Below are 14,830 nucleotides of genomic sequence, written 5' to 3' on the forward strand. Positions count from 1 at the left end.
AGAAAATTCCACAAACAAGTAGACAGTGGATTGAACAATGGCTGCCTTTCATTGTTAGTTTTTTGACCATATAACTTTGGATTGCATCAGTTTTTATGTTGCTACACATTTGATTATATCCAATTCTTGGTATGAGAGACGCCACTTCATTTAGGCCAACATTAGCTGCTCAAAAAGATATTCCATGCTTGTAGACAATGACCATTTCCCTTTATTACATACTCAGAAATTAGACACATGAGAGCAATACTGCATGGCCTCAGGGAGCTGGATAGCCATTACTGGAGGGCATTTACTTACGGAAAGCGAAGTGATCAGTCTTCGTTTCAGCCGCTGTGCAGAACCCTGGAATAGTTATTGTCTAGCTTTAGACTCCTGCCCTTGTCTCTTACAAGGCTCCATTATACAACGGCAGAGATTCACAATTCTGCCTTCTTTTTTTTTTTTTTTTAATATAAATTATTTGTTGGCATAAAATCAAGCAGACTTAAAAGAACTGCAATTCAAAGTTTTAGTCTATTGGTCGGATCATGAGGCGGACGGACTTGAGAGAATAAAACCCTCCTCCATAGTCCGCCCAGAAGATCCCATCTTGAAATTTACTGCGGTAAACTCCTCCGCTGTACCAGACTCCGTTCAGATTGGTCTGACCACAAGCGTTGTACCACCAGCCACCCTTATGGTAATGGGCACAGTTGCCTAGAGAGAGAGGGAAAAATAATATCAGAAGACAAATCTAAGTCCCATTACAAGTTTATTTAACTAAAACAATCACCTACCAGTAAAAGCATCCTTATCTCGATCGAGTGTGGTGAACGCTTTGCCGTTGTTACTGCTGAAGGAGTCCCCGGCGTTTCCTTGGTAAGTCCCCAGTCTCAGCTTATAACCCTCACTCTCTGACTCCAGGTGAAAGCTGCTGTACTCGGCGTACACCTTCTTCCCCGTCCAGTCTTCCAGCTCTATCATCAGCTTGTAGTCGCCCTGTTTCGCCAAACTGAAGATATTCTCCAGCCCAAGCCAATGTTCAGCATCAATGTTGCCAAACCCTTTCTGTAAAGATCCAGCAACACACCACGTTTACTGCTGGCGTAGTTTAAATGACACCACACTTTAGTATTGCAAGCTATTGAGCAATTCTGTGATTTTGCTGACTGAAATGATATTTTAACGTTGTCAACAAAAGTGGTTTATGTTAAAAAAAACAAACAAACGCTAAAGCAGAATCAGAGTAAATAAAATGTCAGTGTTTTTTGATGAGCTTGGTGCTTGCAGTCAAGTACCATGAGATCAACTGGGCTTCAAATTGAGGTAATGTGCCAGGGTTGTGATCCATGGCTTCTCGCTTAAAAATGAGACGACTGGCTGAGGCAGCGGCGATTTGGCTGAGGCTGAATGAAGAGTTGAGTATAGCGAGTACAGATCTGCTCAGACTCGCTTCTGTCTTTTTTCCAGTTTATAAGTATTGATTTCAACATCTAATTGTATCCCCGAGGGGAAGCTTTTGTCTTTTCACTTCTTCACAACTTTTGAAACTATGCACTGACGTCTTCTGTCATTATTCCTCACAAGTTTCTCTACCCTGGATCTTATAAAGAAAATCTGAGACACGAGAGGGAAAAAAAAAGACAAAGGGGATTATTACCAGTAGGGATGAGAGTAGAGCTGCTTTTCTCTTTCAGCTTTCTTAGTGTGTTTATATGTATGTGGGTCCCTGGGTACAGTTCTTGGCTACAACTTCATTATGAGAAAATCCTCCACTAAGCTGTTTACACTATTGAAGCAAACTCTTGCTTACTGACCCAAAAATGAACTGCTTAGACTGGGTCACTTGAGAGGGGGACGAGTAAAAGCTATATAAACAAGATCACCAACTTTTAGTGACTGATGGAATCCAAACCTTTTTTTTTTTTGACTTTTGTGTTTATCGTTTAAACACAACACCTTTTTTTTCCTCCTTCAGTGAGATTACCTTGTAGTTTTCCCAGTTTCTAAAGAAGTTCACCGAGCCATCTCTCCTCCTCTGCAAAACAGTCCATCCTCCGTTGTCGAGTCCGTGGTCACACCAGGCTTGGATCAGTCGATCGCTGTTATCCGTCTTAAGCAGATACATGCCACTGGTCGTGTAGCCCGCCTGTCGCACCTGGTAACAATCCTTAAAGGGACCTGGGGTTGGGCAGATGGGTGTAGAAAATTAAATAATGGCTTGCACAAATCGTTCAAATGCAAAATGCTGGATATTGCAAAAAACAAATTCAATCTCAGCTTTGTTTTTTATGGGTAAACAAACTTGTAAATAGATGAACAAAACAAGAAAGAGACAGTTGATTTTATGTCAGTCTGACTAAATTATACCCACTTTATTCTTCCAAGAGCCTGGAAATAATTGCTTTTGTTTTGACCCTCCAAAACCTCTGCAATCTGAAGGTGCATATGTTTGCATCTGAACACTTACATTCATCTCTGAATATTCATCTTCAGCTGAACTTAGACGCGGCATATTTCCTCCGTTTGCTCTCCATGTAATTACTTGTTAATGAACACATGCCTAGTGTTGGGGGGGGACCTCCAGGTCCTCCGGTCCTTTTTGTGAATTGTTTTCTTAGCACAGTGTAGGAGAACACTGAGACCCAGTGTAATGCCCCTAAACAGAAATTTAAAACCTCCCAGCACATTTAGCTAGTGATGCCTTCATCAAATCTGATCAGGTCCTTTAATGAATCAAGCAATGCTTTGTGGCTTTAAAAGCAATGAGCTAGACCAAACAGTAGTTAGGTAATGTGTATTTAAAGTAGGAGTGAACCTACATGGAAAATAAGCTATTTATGGGGCTGTGATGGTTTGCCTTTTCACTGTCTGTTGGAAAATGTATCCATATATCCAAATATATCCTAACTGTTAGTAAAATGGGGAGGAAAAGAAGACACAAGGTTTATGTTTTTATAACCTCAGTGTCTCTCTTTCGCTTTTGGACTTTTTATTCATCAAAGTAAAGTCCTTGCCACCCTACCATTATACTTCTTCTAGCCACTTCCCCATCTCACCACACTTCTACCTGTTGTTTTCATCTTTGAGGCTTTTATAATACATCCTCTACTTCTGCTTGTTATTGGAGCTAAATATCACTGGAAGGTGATGATGGCTCACTGTTCTGAAAACAAGTGATTCACTGACAGGTTTCTCAAGAATTGGCTGCAAAATACTAACAAATAAACCAAACCCACTTTGGGTTAATTCACACTTTTTTAGTCCTGGGTGATCAAACTAATTCAAAGTTGGATAACAGTTTTGGAACCAATTAAAGGTTTTTTAGTACAATTATTATTAAACAACATATCCCACAGCAAAAACAGACAATGCATCTACAGTTTTGGTCATTACATTAACATACTCATTTATTACTACAAAGAAGTATTTGAGCTTCCACCTGCCTTACATCATTGTTAAAAAACATGTCTGCTTTTTTAAATCTTTTTTTGTATGTTTTCTGTTATTATATCAATTACAGAAAATTTATTTTTGACTAACCCAAAATCTGACCCACAACCTAGAAATTGTCTTGTAAAATTTAATTAAAATATATCCTTCCTAAAATAAAAATAATAATTGTATATAGATGTTTTTTTTCTCCATAAATCACATTTTTCTCCAAATTAGGTTTCTTTCTTTTAGTCACACAGACCTTACTTTTCCCCCTCTTTTTGTCTGAACATTGTTATGAGTGATTTCACTTTTGGGTTCTGTCAACATTCCCCGCCATAATCTAATCGTCAGTCAAAACACAACTGTCTGAATCACGATTTGGGAACTATTTCCAGGTACCATTCTAAAGTTGCAAATTGGTTTCATCTTGAAGTTGACGATTTTCAGATGTCAGAGTGGGTTAAGTATAGGGAAATAAGCAGTAGCTTTGGAGAGGATCCTTGTCAGTCTTCAACGGTTTAATATGGATTTTCAGATCTGCACATTGTTTTAGAGTCCTTTGTGTCTGCATGCCTTCTATAAATATACTGAACCTGAGCAAAGCCTTGGAGTACTGTGTGTGTGTGTGTGTGTGTGTGTGTGTGTGTGTGTGTGTGTGTGTCCATTCTAAGAAGTTTTTTTGTGTTGAATCCACATCTCGCTAATATGGTACATACGCTCAGTGCGTGTAGCCAATACAGAGAGCCAAGTGCGGACACAGGAATGCATGATTTCACTGTAACATTAGTGTGCCAAGAAAAAGCCAACTGTGCTAGAGAAATACTGAATGTTGTGATCAATAAGTTCACTTTCAGTAAATGTACTTAAGTAGTTTTTACAGAAATAAGACAAATGTTTTAGACAGCCGTTGTTCTTGATTGTTTTTTGACCTCGAACATTTATTGGACCACTGGTCAGGTTAAAACCGGTACATACCATCGGAGGTAAGTGTTCCCTGGGGTGGGGGCGGATCAATCCCAAAGGGGCTTGCAGTAGGTGACTCTCTGCGTGATCCTCGGGGAAAGGCCCGGTTCTTTGTCACGATCTCATTGGTGAAACGGTTGTCAACTGGTATATTCTCCGGGACCACCTGAACCAGAGGAGGAACTGGGGGCAGCTCGCTGCGTCCCAGCGTCCTCAGGCATTGCTCCTCCAGTGCAGAGATGAGAATGGACTGGTTGTTGACCACACCAGCCATTGTGGCAAACCGGGCCTCTAGCTCCTTGTACCTTGAAGCCAGCCTCATCATCTCTGAGGTCACATTCAGGACACGGTTCTCCAGCTGGACCAGCTCTAAAGAATTGTCTCTCTTTCTGATGATCTCATGCAACAGCTGCATATAGAGCTGGGTCACCCTGGAGTTCATGTTTCTGCTCTCTTTTCGCAGCAGCTTCATCTCATTAACCAAGTTACCATCTACCTCCACCACCAGCTGCAGTGTCTCAATCTCACGCCGCTGTTTGCTGAGAACCTCCCGCACATCTGCAATGTCCATACGGGTCACTCTGTCTTTGTCTGGCTCAGGGCCCGTGGTGCTCGCACAGATTGGGCCTAAAAACAGAAATGATTTATTTAGGAGAATAAGACTTTTTTGTGGTGCTATGTAAAGAAATAATATTTATTATACTGAAGCAAAAAATTTTAAAAAAGTAAATTTTTTTTGTACCAGTGATTCTCTGCTCTGGTACCAGGAAGGTATAGGAGCACTTTTTAGCATCAGGGTCCACAGGAGCTCTTTTAGTCCTCTGCAGATAAGGCTCTTTGGTCCTCCGGGCTTCCCTGGAGCTCCTGCAGTGACTTTCCTCCCAGAGACAGAGGAAGAGAACGGCACACAGGCTCCAAATCAGCCCCTGCATTGCTGCTGGCTGGCTTGATGGATTGATGGACAGCTACTGGGGCTCCCTCCAGGCCTTCCTGCAAAAAAAAACAAAAAACAAGACCTTAGCTGTTAAGGAAACATGGACCAAGTAAAGAAATAAAGCCAGAAAAGTTGTTTATTGTCTGCTTTCCCAGAGCAGACCTCCAGAAAACCTGAATAAAATGGTATTTGGTACTTTGTAAAATATCACTAAAAATAAGTATCTGTTGAGAAGAGGATGCAGCAGGGAAGTTGTCTTTTTATTTTGTAGATTTTTATGTGAAAAGAAAAAAATGATTTTTTCTTATCAAGGAAACCAGATGAGGTCTGTTTTAGATAGATTCTCAGCTGACACGTACTATTTTTAGTTGGGTTTTTTTCTCTAATACAAACTGCTACTTATCTTTGGTCTTTGGCCTTGCATTGAATTTTTATTTTATTATTTTGGAAAAAAGGCTTACTTTGTTTTAACAAACTTGTACTTTTGTCTCCTTCAGTGTAGAGGCCAATATTGTTTTAGTCTACAAAGTAATTCCAGGTAAAATAGTTTTGACTGCTACATCAGAACTTGTTAGGAAATTGTCTTTACGCCAAGGCCGAATTCATTCCAAGCACACATGAAAATGACCAGACTGGTCTAAAACAAGAATTTTAAGCATCATCGACATTGTTGGCATGCAAAATACACGATTCCACGGTTATTATTTTACAGTTCGGTCAAAAAGATCTAAACTTATTGTCACAGTAGACTTTTGCTCATTTCCCACCTCTTATAAAATATACTGACCCCAAATTCCAAAGCAGTTTCCTGCAAGACAGGTTAAAAAATACCTACATGGATGTTAGGTAGGAGGTGTTATTTGTGTTACACTTGAAAGGCACACTGGCAGACAGTCACTACAGGGGTGTGAAATGAAGCAAAGGAAAAAGAGCTCAGAACTGCTTTCAGTCCTGTTTTATGTTTTAGGAGTAACTCTGCATATTGGAGTCTCATTTCTATTGTCCACTTATTGTAGTTCTGTTTCTCATTAACATATAAGAACAGAAAAAAGGCAGATTTGTTACTGATCTATTTTAACATTGCTACTTCCATCTGGATAAGGATGGGACTTTTACCCGTCTTTATACAGCTGTGAAGGCTTTCCTTCCAAAACCCTTCACAGTCACTGCTTTCTTCTGTGGCACATCTCTAGTCCGTATACCTCCACCCTGTAACTCGGGTCCCGTGTGCCTCTCATATGACGCCATTGTGGTTTTTCAGGAATTCTGGCAGTTATGTCACTTGGAACAATGTTTGTCGGGGACGGGATTACAGTTAGTACTGCAGTTTCTCTGTGTGTGAACTCTTGATGTTGTGTAAGCTTTTGTGCATCTATTTGTATGATTAAGTACTATGTATGTGCATGACTGTCCAGAAACGTTCTCTTTCATGGTCTGGGTTTTTTTTTTCCCAGCAGTCAGAATGTCTGACAGCGTAACCAGGTACTGTATCCTAGCTGACCTCAGTGAGAGTTGCTAACGACTTTAACAGCAGCATCAGCAGTATCTATCCTCCGCTGTGTCCTCTCTTCTCAAGCTCAGGCTGACTTTGTGCTGTTGCTGGTAGAAGTTTGCGTTCATGAACAGGACCATTAGAGTTGCAGCTCATCCATCAGCTAAAACTGGGATACGGTTGTCCTCCTTTTCCTCTTGTCTTGCGTCGTTCCCGTCTTCTCGAGTGCAATTTCCTCCAGGGTCGTTGCTCGGCGTACCGGTCCAGATCTCTTTGATGGAGCCGCAACATATCAAAGACATTCCAGACGCTTTGAGGTCACTTTGTGTGTCACGGTGCTACAGAGTTTACACAGTTTCCTCAAAACAGACAGAGAAACTTCTCATTTTTCAATCTAAATCAGATAAATAAATAAACTCTGCTGCGGTTATTCGTACCATTGTCGTTATTTAAAAGGAAACAAAGAGTTCTCACCTATCTGAAACCTTTTAGTGCAAGTGCGTTACATTGTTATACAGAATAGCAAAATGAGTTCTATGAACTGAGTAATGCATTTGAAAATAAATTTGGATATTTAATTTGACCATTTATGTGCATGCAGAGCTTGACTGACAGATTGTATTGCATCAGCAGAGGCTGCAGGTGAATCCTGCCACCAGGAGCGTACATCTGGTCCTTTTTTAGATTCTGCATCGAGATATGAGTCCATGTTTAGCTGTGAAACACTAAAATGTTCAGTTTGTGCTTAATTTCTTACAGTCTTTTAATCAAAATCCTTTGCAGTTTTCTCTATATATAAGTGGATCTTTAGGTTCAAGCTTGTTTGAATGCAAACGTTTGCTTTCTGCTCTCATCTAGAAGTGCTGGATGTTGGTTTGTGTTGCTAATAATAAAATATGTTCTTGCCATTTGACTATTTATATTGTAAATTGCTTCAGAGGAATTTTCCCATCAGAACTTGTCGGACAGCACTGAGCAATGTGTACAGATACTGCATGGGGAGTGATGGGCTGTAAGGCAGAAACAAAGCACAAAGATCTGAAAGAATTGCACAGAAAGTAGTAGATTAGGAGTGAAAGAAAATGGGTCATGGCCCCTTTTTTCTTTCTCCATCCTGGCCTGAAGTCACAAGCATAACTTAAGGCAGATACACTCTCCCAATCCCTCAGTTTTTCTGATTTTTATCTAATGTGTATTTAATATGTAAACTCCCTTCTATTTTCTCCCTTCTTTTATGAATATTTTCCTTTTTTTTACTTGTGTCACCATTTTCAACTGCAGGTAGATAAAGGCTTTTTGGAAGCATACACTGGAAGCCGTGCACAAAAGAAAAGAAACTGAAACGAAATTTCCCCTCCAACATTGATGTAATTTATTAAATTTCATGTTGGCTCTGCTTTACTGACAAACAGCTTATTTATTTTCATAATATTCATGTGTAACCAGTGAAATAATGTCTGGAAAAAAGGATCTGCAGCAGCCAACTTAGCCTGGCTTGTGCTTTGGCAACATCTTTGAACTTTTAGGTCTTCTCTGTTGCTCCACTGGGTCCTCACTCAGTAATAAATCTTAAATGTGAGGAGATGTGTTCGACAGCTTTTATAATTGCACCCCTCTTTGTTTCTTTCTATGCTTTTTTTTCTCCCTGCTGTATTCTTCTGGTCATAATAGAAACGGTCTGAATGCAGAGCCTATTTTTTTATTTTACCACACACACTCTTTCAGCTGGAAATCATTTTTTGGTTGAACATGGGCGCATTTGTTTCTCTGTCTAAACCAAATTAAACCATCATCTTCCAAAAGCTTATTTTGTGTATTCAGTTCTGGCTAAACTGCACTGTGATTTGTGGTTTCTGATTATTGTGTTTACATTAATGATTTCCTGTTTGAGATGAACAACCCATCTGTTTCTTTATGAATATGACTTTGGTTTATTTATGTGACGATAATTTAGGAGCTTGGTGCCATGCTGACAGACATTTGGACTGCTTCACACAAACAAAAATATTCTTCCAAAGTTGTTTGTCTCTCCACATGTGCCCGTTATTGGCTCACGTGTTTATCCATAATCACCAAATGTGAAGAGATGTCAGGCTGAATAACTGCTTCAGATCGAGTTTGGCTTTCCTTTATTTTCTGCAACTCTGCAGTCGCTGTTGAAGAAAACCGTTTTTCGTTTACTTCGGATCTTTGTGTGGCAGCCAATGCTGTGCATTAATCCTAATTAGCTTTGTGCCTGAGTAGGAAACTGATATAATTATTTTCTGCATGTCGTTAGAAAGAAAATGACCAGAGAAGTCATTTAGCAGAACGACTGCTTACGTTACTTCTAGACAGGAAAAATTAGCTCCGAAATGATTGTTTAAAGTGTGTTATGAATGTTGGTTGTTACCCCAGACAGACAGCCATATGGTGCTCTGATTGCTTCAGGTTACACTGTGTGTGTTGGCAAAAAGCCCATTAAAACACAGATATCATTTTTTTTACCTGAACAAATTGATTAATATACGTATAGCTTTAACTGTTTGCGTGGAAATCTGACTCACCGCAGGTGTCTGGTTAGAGACGAAGTGGGTGTTAGGTTTGCTCTTTAGGATGTTATACTTGTAACAAATACAGCACACAGCTGAAGTGTTAAACCACCACTGTTTGTACGTTTCCTCAAAGAAGCCAGACTTTCTTGTAATATGGTCTTCATCAATATTTCTCCAGACTTTTTGAAGGCGTTTCAACATTTAAGCTTTGGCTGCTTTTTCACTTGCTTTGTTTTTCAATTCTTGTATCTGACTGACAACGTACAATGCAGTTTGTGCTTAAAAATGAAGAAAGTGCACATGATGAGGACAAAAGAAGAAATGTCAGACTAAAAAATATGTTTACAGTAGATGAATAGTATCTGTAAGACTTGTCTTTAGGACAAGAAAAAATCCAGGAAAGATCTGATACAGGACCCATGAGAGGTATCGTCCTTCAGTTGATCATCTACTATAAGTCAATTTCTTTTAGCTATAGCTCTTTAGGAATTACCTTGTGGGTGCTAAAGTACTATTTTATATGTCTAGCTGTGTTGTCTTTGGTATTTTCATTGGTTCAGCTAAAGAAACAGGAACAAATTGTCTTTGTGACAAGCTGCTGGTAATAAAGTGCCTAAAGAGACAACTGCAAATTGGTTCTTTGCCAAGTTGTCTGTTGTGTGTTAAAACAAAATTGGTTTATTTCTAAAGTTTAGGAGCGTTTTTATGTCTAACTGATTCATAAGTTAGGTGGCTTGACAAACAAACAAATATGCTCATATACTTGGCAGAAAATAAGTAAAAACACCTAAAGTAAAACAAAAAACAATCAGGACCTTAAGAAAGCAGAAAAAACATTGACTGAGATTGCTTAAAATGAGACCATATTATAATCTTTTAAAGTAAAGTATTAAGAAATTAGGTTTTTATTTGAGACTTTTGTTTTATTGTACATTACGTTTGGTTTCTGTAGAGAAGCTGACGGTAAAAATACAACATAAGATGGACTCAACATAGGTTGGACTCATCATATTGCCTTTTTAGACAAGTTTAAACAATTGTTCCATATTATTCAGCTAGGAGGGCCTTCTTTGTTAATGGACTTGAATAATATGTGTTTGGATCTTGAAGAATTACTGGACTGGATGCATTTATCAGAGTCTGAGGTGCAGATCGAGGCTTTTTGGGTTGCCAAAAACATGTCTGTGTTTTGTTGGTTTCCGTGCTCACAGTATCAAGGTCTCCTGCAGTGATTTACAATTTCTGATGAGTCAGTCGGTTGCCTGAAGGATCGCAGCAAGCAGGAACCATAAACTTGGCTGAAATTTATTTGGACTTTTACACTGAGCGTATTTCTCGGTCTCAAAACCCCCTGTTTCCACTCCCTTATCTGCTCCTCAGACTTTCCCACAACAAGTCCAAAAATGTTGAAACACAGAACACATCATCACTTGTCAAAGAAATAAAATAAAATAACAAGAAAGGACAGATAAACTGGAGACGAGCAAAGGAAAAGAGTAGGCATTGAAGCAGCAACAATAAACAGCATCTTTGCTTTACATAACCACGTGGATTAGAGCCAACTCTGCTGTAAATCCTCAACCAGACACCAACTTCCTTCCAACTGAACATCCATACTGACGTCACCGGCTAGTTCCTGTTAGCATCATTATTACTCCTATATGTTTTTCTTTTTTTATGTTTGTTCAAAAATAATTGGTAATGGAGCCACAAGAGGGAATGACAGCTAATACATTCGGCAGCCTGCAAAAGAAAGCTGAAGTGAAAACGAGAGTCAAAGAACACAGCACGACTGGACTCAAAGCATTTAAACAGCGGACATTATAAAACAATTATTGGCAGCAAAAGAACAACAGCACACACACTGAGGAGTAATAAAAGCAAGGGAAAACACATAAAATCCTCCTTAACAAGAACGAACAAACCTTCCAGAGATCAAACATTGCCTCCGGCCACACCATGGTACAATATTAGCGTTCTGATTCTGTTTAATTTGTTTATTATGTGGTCCAGTGCCAAAATCTGAAAGTGGAAATCAGGGCAAATACAAAGAGCTGTATTTAAATATCTCTGCATTTCTGATTTAAATGAGATATAATGTCCCTTTTCAATGCAGCTGACACAATTTCCTGAGGGGCTAATAAAATATCTAGGATAAAGTTTGTTCAAAATGGATAATATTTATCTTATGTAGTCTGTCTTTTTAAATCTCTTCTTTCCAGTTGATTGTAGGGACCATAGGGAAGCACTTAACCCCACTCCTCTAAACACATTATTGGAAGATGGAGTTGGAATATATCCTATTAGAAACAGAGAATTAGATATATTTACTCTAAGGCTTTAACATAAAACAAGAGTTATATTTAAGAATATCAAGTTACAGTGAAGTGACCCCGTGGGTAAGAAATATTGCCAACCCTCAAAGAATTTTTTTTCCCCATCTCCTGCTTTCTAGGTACTGAGTTATCGACCTCCACAGCATAAACCCCAAAGTCCCCTTGAGGCCCCACAGGGCCCCCATCTGTTTTGCTTTTTCTGTAGAGAAACTCTAAACATGTGGGCTGATGTTGGGGTCAGAGGTCTATACGTGGGATTAGTGTGCAGTCCCACCCTTCCTCTACTTCACCCACCCACTCGTGAGCTCCATAAACCCTGCAATCAATTGGCCTTTGTAGGAAAAGTGTTCCCCCTTTTTTCTCCTCATGCACTAACCTATATAATGCAAAAACTATACATTTTACAGTACGTGTGGTGTTCGAGGACACAAAGTTCATTCAAGGCCATTTTTTCCGTCCGTCTTTGTCAAAACCAGGACTTCCCAGTTCTCTAACAATATCCTCCATCACTTCATGACACCCATTCCCATCCCTCGTTTTAATACAAACACTTACCCTTCCCTATTTTCACTCTGTATTACAAATTCTTAAATCCGGTCAGTTCATGCAATGTTTTAAACATTTTCTGCTTGCGTAATATCTTGCCAAGGGTGGCAGGTGGCTTGTTTCTTAAAATAACCTGGTATGGGAATATTAGGCAAATCAACAAATGGTGCATTTTATCAAAAAAAAAAAAAAAGAGCTGGAGGAGAGTCAGTAAAGAGAGGAGAGCCAGGAAGGAGCATTAAGTTCCTGCATTTTGTTCAGCTGGATACTTTGAATGTTTTGATTTAGGAGATGACTTGCAGCCTCTCATACATACTCTTTGTTGGTATTTATTTCTCCTCTGAGTCACACCTCAGCCTTAAGCTCCTGCATCAGTCTACACATGCTTTCTATTAGCCGAATCAACACAGAAAAGCACATAAATTTGCTCGAACGGCATTATACCCTCATGCCCAATCGCTCTGCTGACTTGCATGCCTCTACAACTCCTGTCTGTTTACCCCGACCTCCCGGGTGACCTCCTGCCTCCTGTTGTGACCCCGTCTGTTCAGCTGCGACCAAGGCCTCATTAAGGGGATTCAAAACAAGCTTCATGCTGTAGTTATGGACTTTAGTTATGCATCTGCTACAAATTCGGCTTTGGTATTTTAGTTGTTGCTGGTTTGTTCTCAACTCCAGTGTTTCACAGCTTATTTTACAATACAGGCTTAAGTTTTACTTGTGCTTTGAAGGGTGGCAAACAGGCTAAGGTTTAAATGTAGATTTTGAGTGGCTTCATGCCTTTTGCCTGAAACCCACAGTTGGTTGTTGCCAGCTGGATGAGCTAACAGTCTAACATTTATGTTACAACAAAGTCCGTGACGGATCAGCTGGAAATTACCACGGGGCAGCTGAGTTTGACAGCATGTCCTACCTGACTGCCTTTTATTGGACTTTCCAGGAAGTTTTAAATTCTTTAAGTAGAAAAATCATTAAACAGCGGTGGAAGGTTAGGAGAATGGTTAGTTCATGTGAGGATTGGTCCGAATGACATTATTTATCTCCCCATCCCCGTTCCTGGAGGTTCAGATGAATCTGAAAACCAGTCACTGGCGATCCAGCGTGGAATGTTCTGGACATGTCTCAGACAGCTGTTCCTGCCTCCTCTTCATCTTTTCAGCCTTCTCTCCTTCGTTCCAGCCTGAGTTATTGATATCATGACTTATTGTTCCCGGGGAAAGGCGAGGACGCCTGTGAAATGTTTTCTTAGCCCTTTCGTTCGAGCTATGACTTTTTGAAGGACTGTGCGTGTCTCTCATGGTCGGTTACACCATTCACAGATGTGGCTTGGTAGTGAGCAGAATGTTTTCCACAGACCTCACCAACACTCCAGGATGTTAGTGGAAACATTTGAAGGTATTTGATATGGAAGATCACCAGACTAGTGTTGGAGTTCAAAAGCTTTTGCTGTCATAGTAAGATTGTGACTCAGATATCTTGTGCCCATGGGGTGTATATATGGAAAAGAATATGTTTAGCGTAAGCTCGCAGTCTGTTATCAAACTTCCCAATACCCCTTTTATAAAATATTGTGCTTTTTTTAAGTTCCGCTGTATCTCTGTGTCTCATCTGTATGTATATCTAGGAGTGTGCTGAGAGACATGTCACTTCCTCATTAGGTGCAGACCCATTGATCTAAAACCGTCACTAGGTGAAATCAGCTCCTTCTCGAGTTCAGTCTCGGAGGGAGCTGTATTAGGAAACCAAAACCTAAGACAAAATAAACAAGCCTGCCTCCAGAGATCAAATCTTTCCATCTGATTAGATCAGTCTTCCTCAAGTGTGTTTGTTGCTGGAATTCCTTTCCCTCAACTTTTTTCTTTTCTGTCCAACTTTCTGTTTCTCTCCAGGTAAGAAAAGAGTGCAAAAAATAAAATAAAATTCAAGACTTTAAATGCTTTGCTCACTTGGATCTAATTACAATGGACTTTTTTCTTTTTTTTAATATATCATTTCTGGCTCTACAGTTTGTGCACCTAATTATTTGCATGCTGTACCCAGAAAATCCCAGTAATACCGGAGAGGAAAGCCAAAGAAGCGTTGCTAAATGGTTTTTGTCCACAGCTACAACTTTCAGTCACGAAACGTCCTAACCTCTGAGCCAGAGCTTTCACAGCTGCCCATACACACACACAGTCATACTTTTTACACACACACACAAACATCAGATTGCCAGAAACACATCCACACGCTCCAAAACCCAAAATTCACAATAGAACAAAGTTAATTTTACCTTTTTTTGACTCCAGTAGTGAGTGTTGATGTTTTCCTGTAGCTATAGTTTCATGTGTGTATGTTGTGTGTTGTCTTCATTGAGTCGCAGTGCTCAGGACTCATCTCTCTGTCTCTCTTTGTCCCAGTGCTCCAAGGTGCTCCCCTCCACTCGCTCCCTCTGTCCCGTATGTAGCTGCAAGTCGCAAGGATTTAATCAAGGCCCCACTTCCCAAAGATGTGCCTCCCTGTAGTCTTAGCTGTCCTGGGGCTCAGGCAGGGGCATGGTTCAAAAGCCGGCCACTCCAGCCGTCTGTGCTCCAACCACTGATGCCTTCAGTTTTTCACAAAGGAT

The 14,830-nt window shown here is 40.0% G+C and overlaps 2 protein-coding genes across 5 annotated transcripts in view; one reads left to right on the forward strand and one right to left on the reverse strand.

The window, feature by feature from the left end:
- Positions 1-14,830, forward strand: part of ralgps2 (Ral GEF with PH domain and SH3 binding motif 2) — a 66,508-nt gene that overhangs the window by 38,253 nt on the left and 13,425 nt on the right. The window lies entirely within an intron of this gene.
- Positions 409-14,805, reverse strand: angptl1a (angiopoietin-like 1a). Its single transcript, XM_017407215.3, has 6 exons — positions 14,498-14,805; positions 5,126-5,373; positions 4,396-5,010; positions 1,970-2,163; positions 780-1,050; positions 409-699 (listed from the first exon to the last, which is right to left on the reverse strand). The coding sequence occupies exons 2-6, from the start codon at positions 5,313-5,315 to the stop codon at positions 512-514; spliced, it is 1,458 nt and encodes a 485-aa protein (XP_017262704.1). The 5' UTR covers positions 5,316-5,373; positions 14,498-14,805; the 3' UTR covers positions 409-511.

The sequence above is a fragment of the Kryptolebias marmoratus genome, linkage group LG24 (genome assembly GCF_001649575.2).
Source record: "Kryptolebias marmoratus isolate JLee-2015 linkage group LG24, ASM164957v2, whole genome shotgun sequence".
Taxonomy (NCBI): Eukaryota; Metazoa; Chordata; class Actinopteri; order Cyprinodontiformes; family Rivulidae; genus Kryptolebias; species Kryptolebias marmoratus.

Coding starts and splice junctions, on each gene's coding strand:
- angptl1a (XM_017407215.3), bottom strand. CDS start 5,315: ATGCAGGGGCTGATTTGGAGCCTGTGTGCCGTTCTCTTCCTCTGTCTC. Junction 5,011..5,125: donor ACCAGAGCAGAGAATCACTG/GTACAAAAAAAA, acceptor TTCTGTTTTTAG/GCCCAATCTGTGCGAGCACC. Junction 700..779: donor AGATAAGGATGCTTTTACTG/GTAGGTGATTGT, acceptor CTCTCTCTCTAG/GCAACTGTGCCCATTACCAT.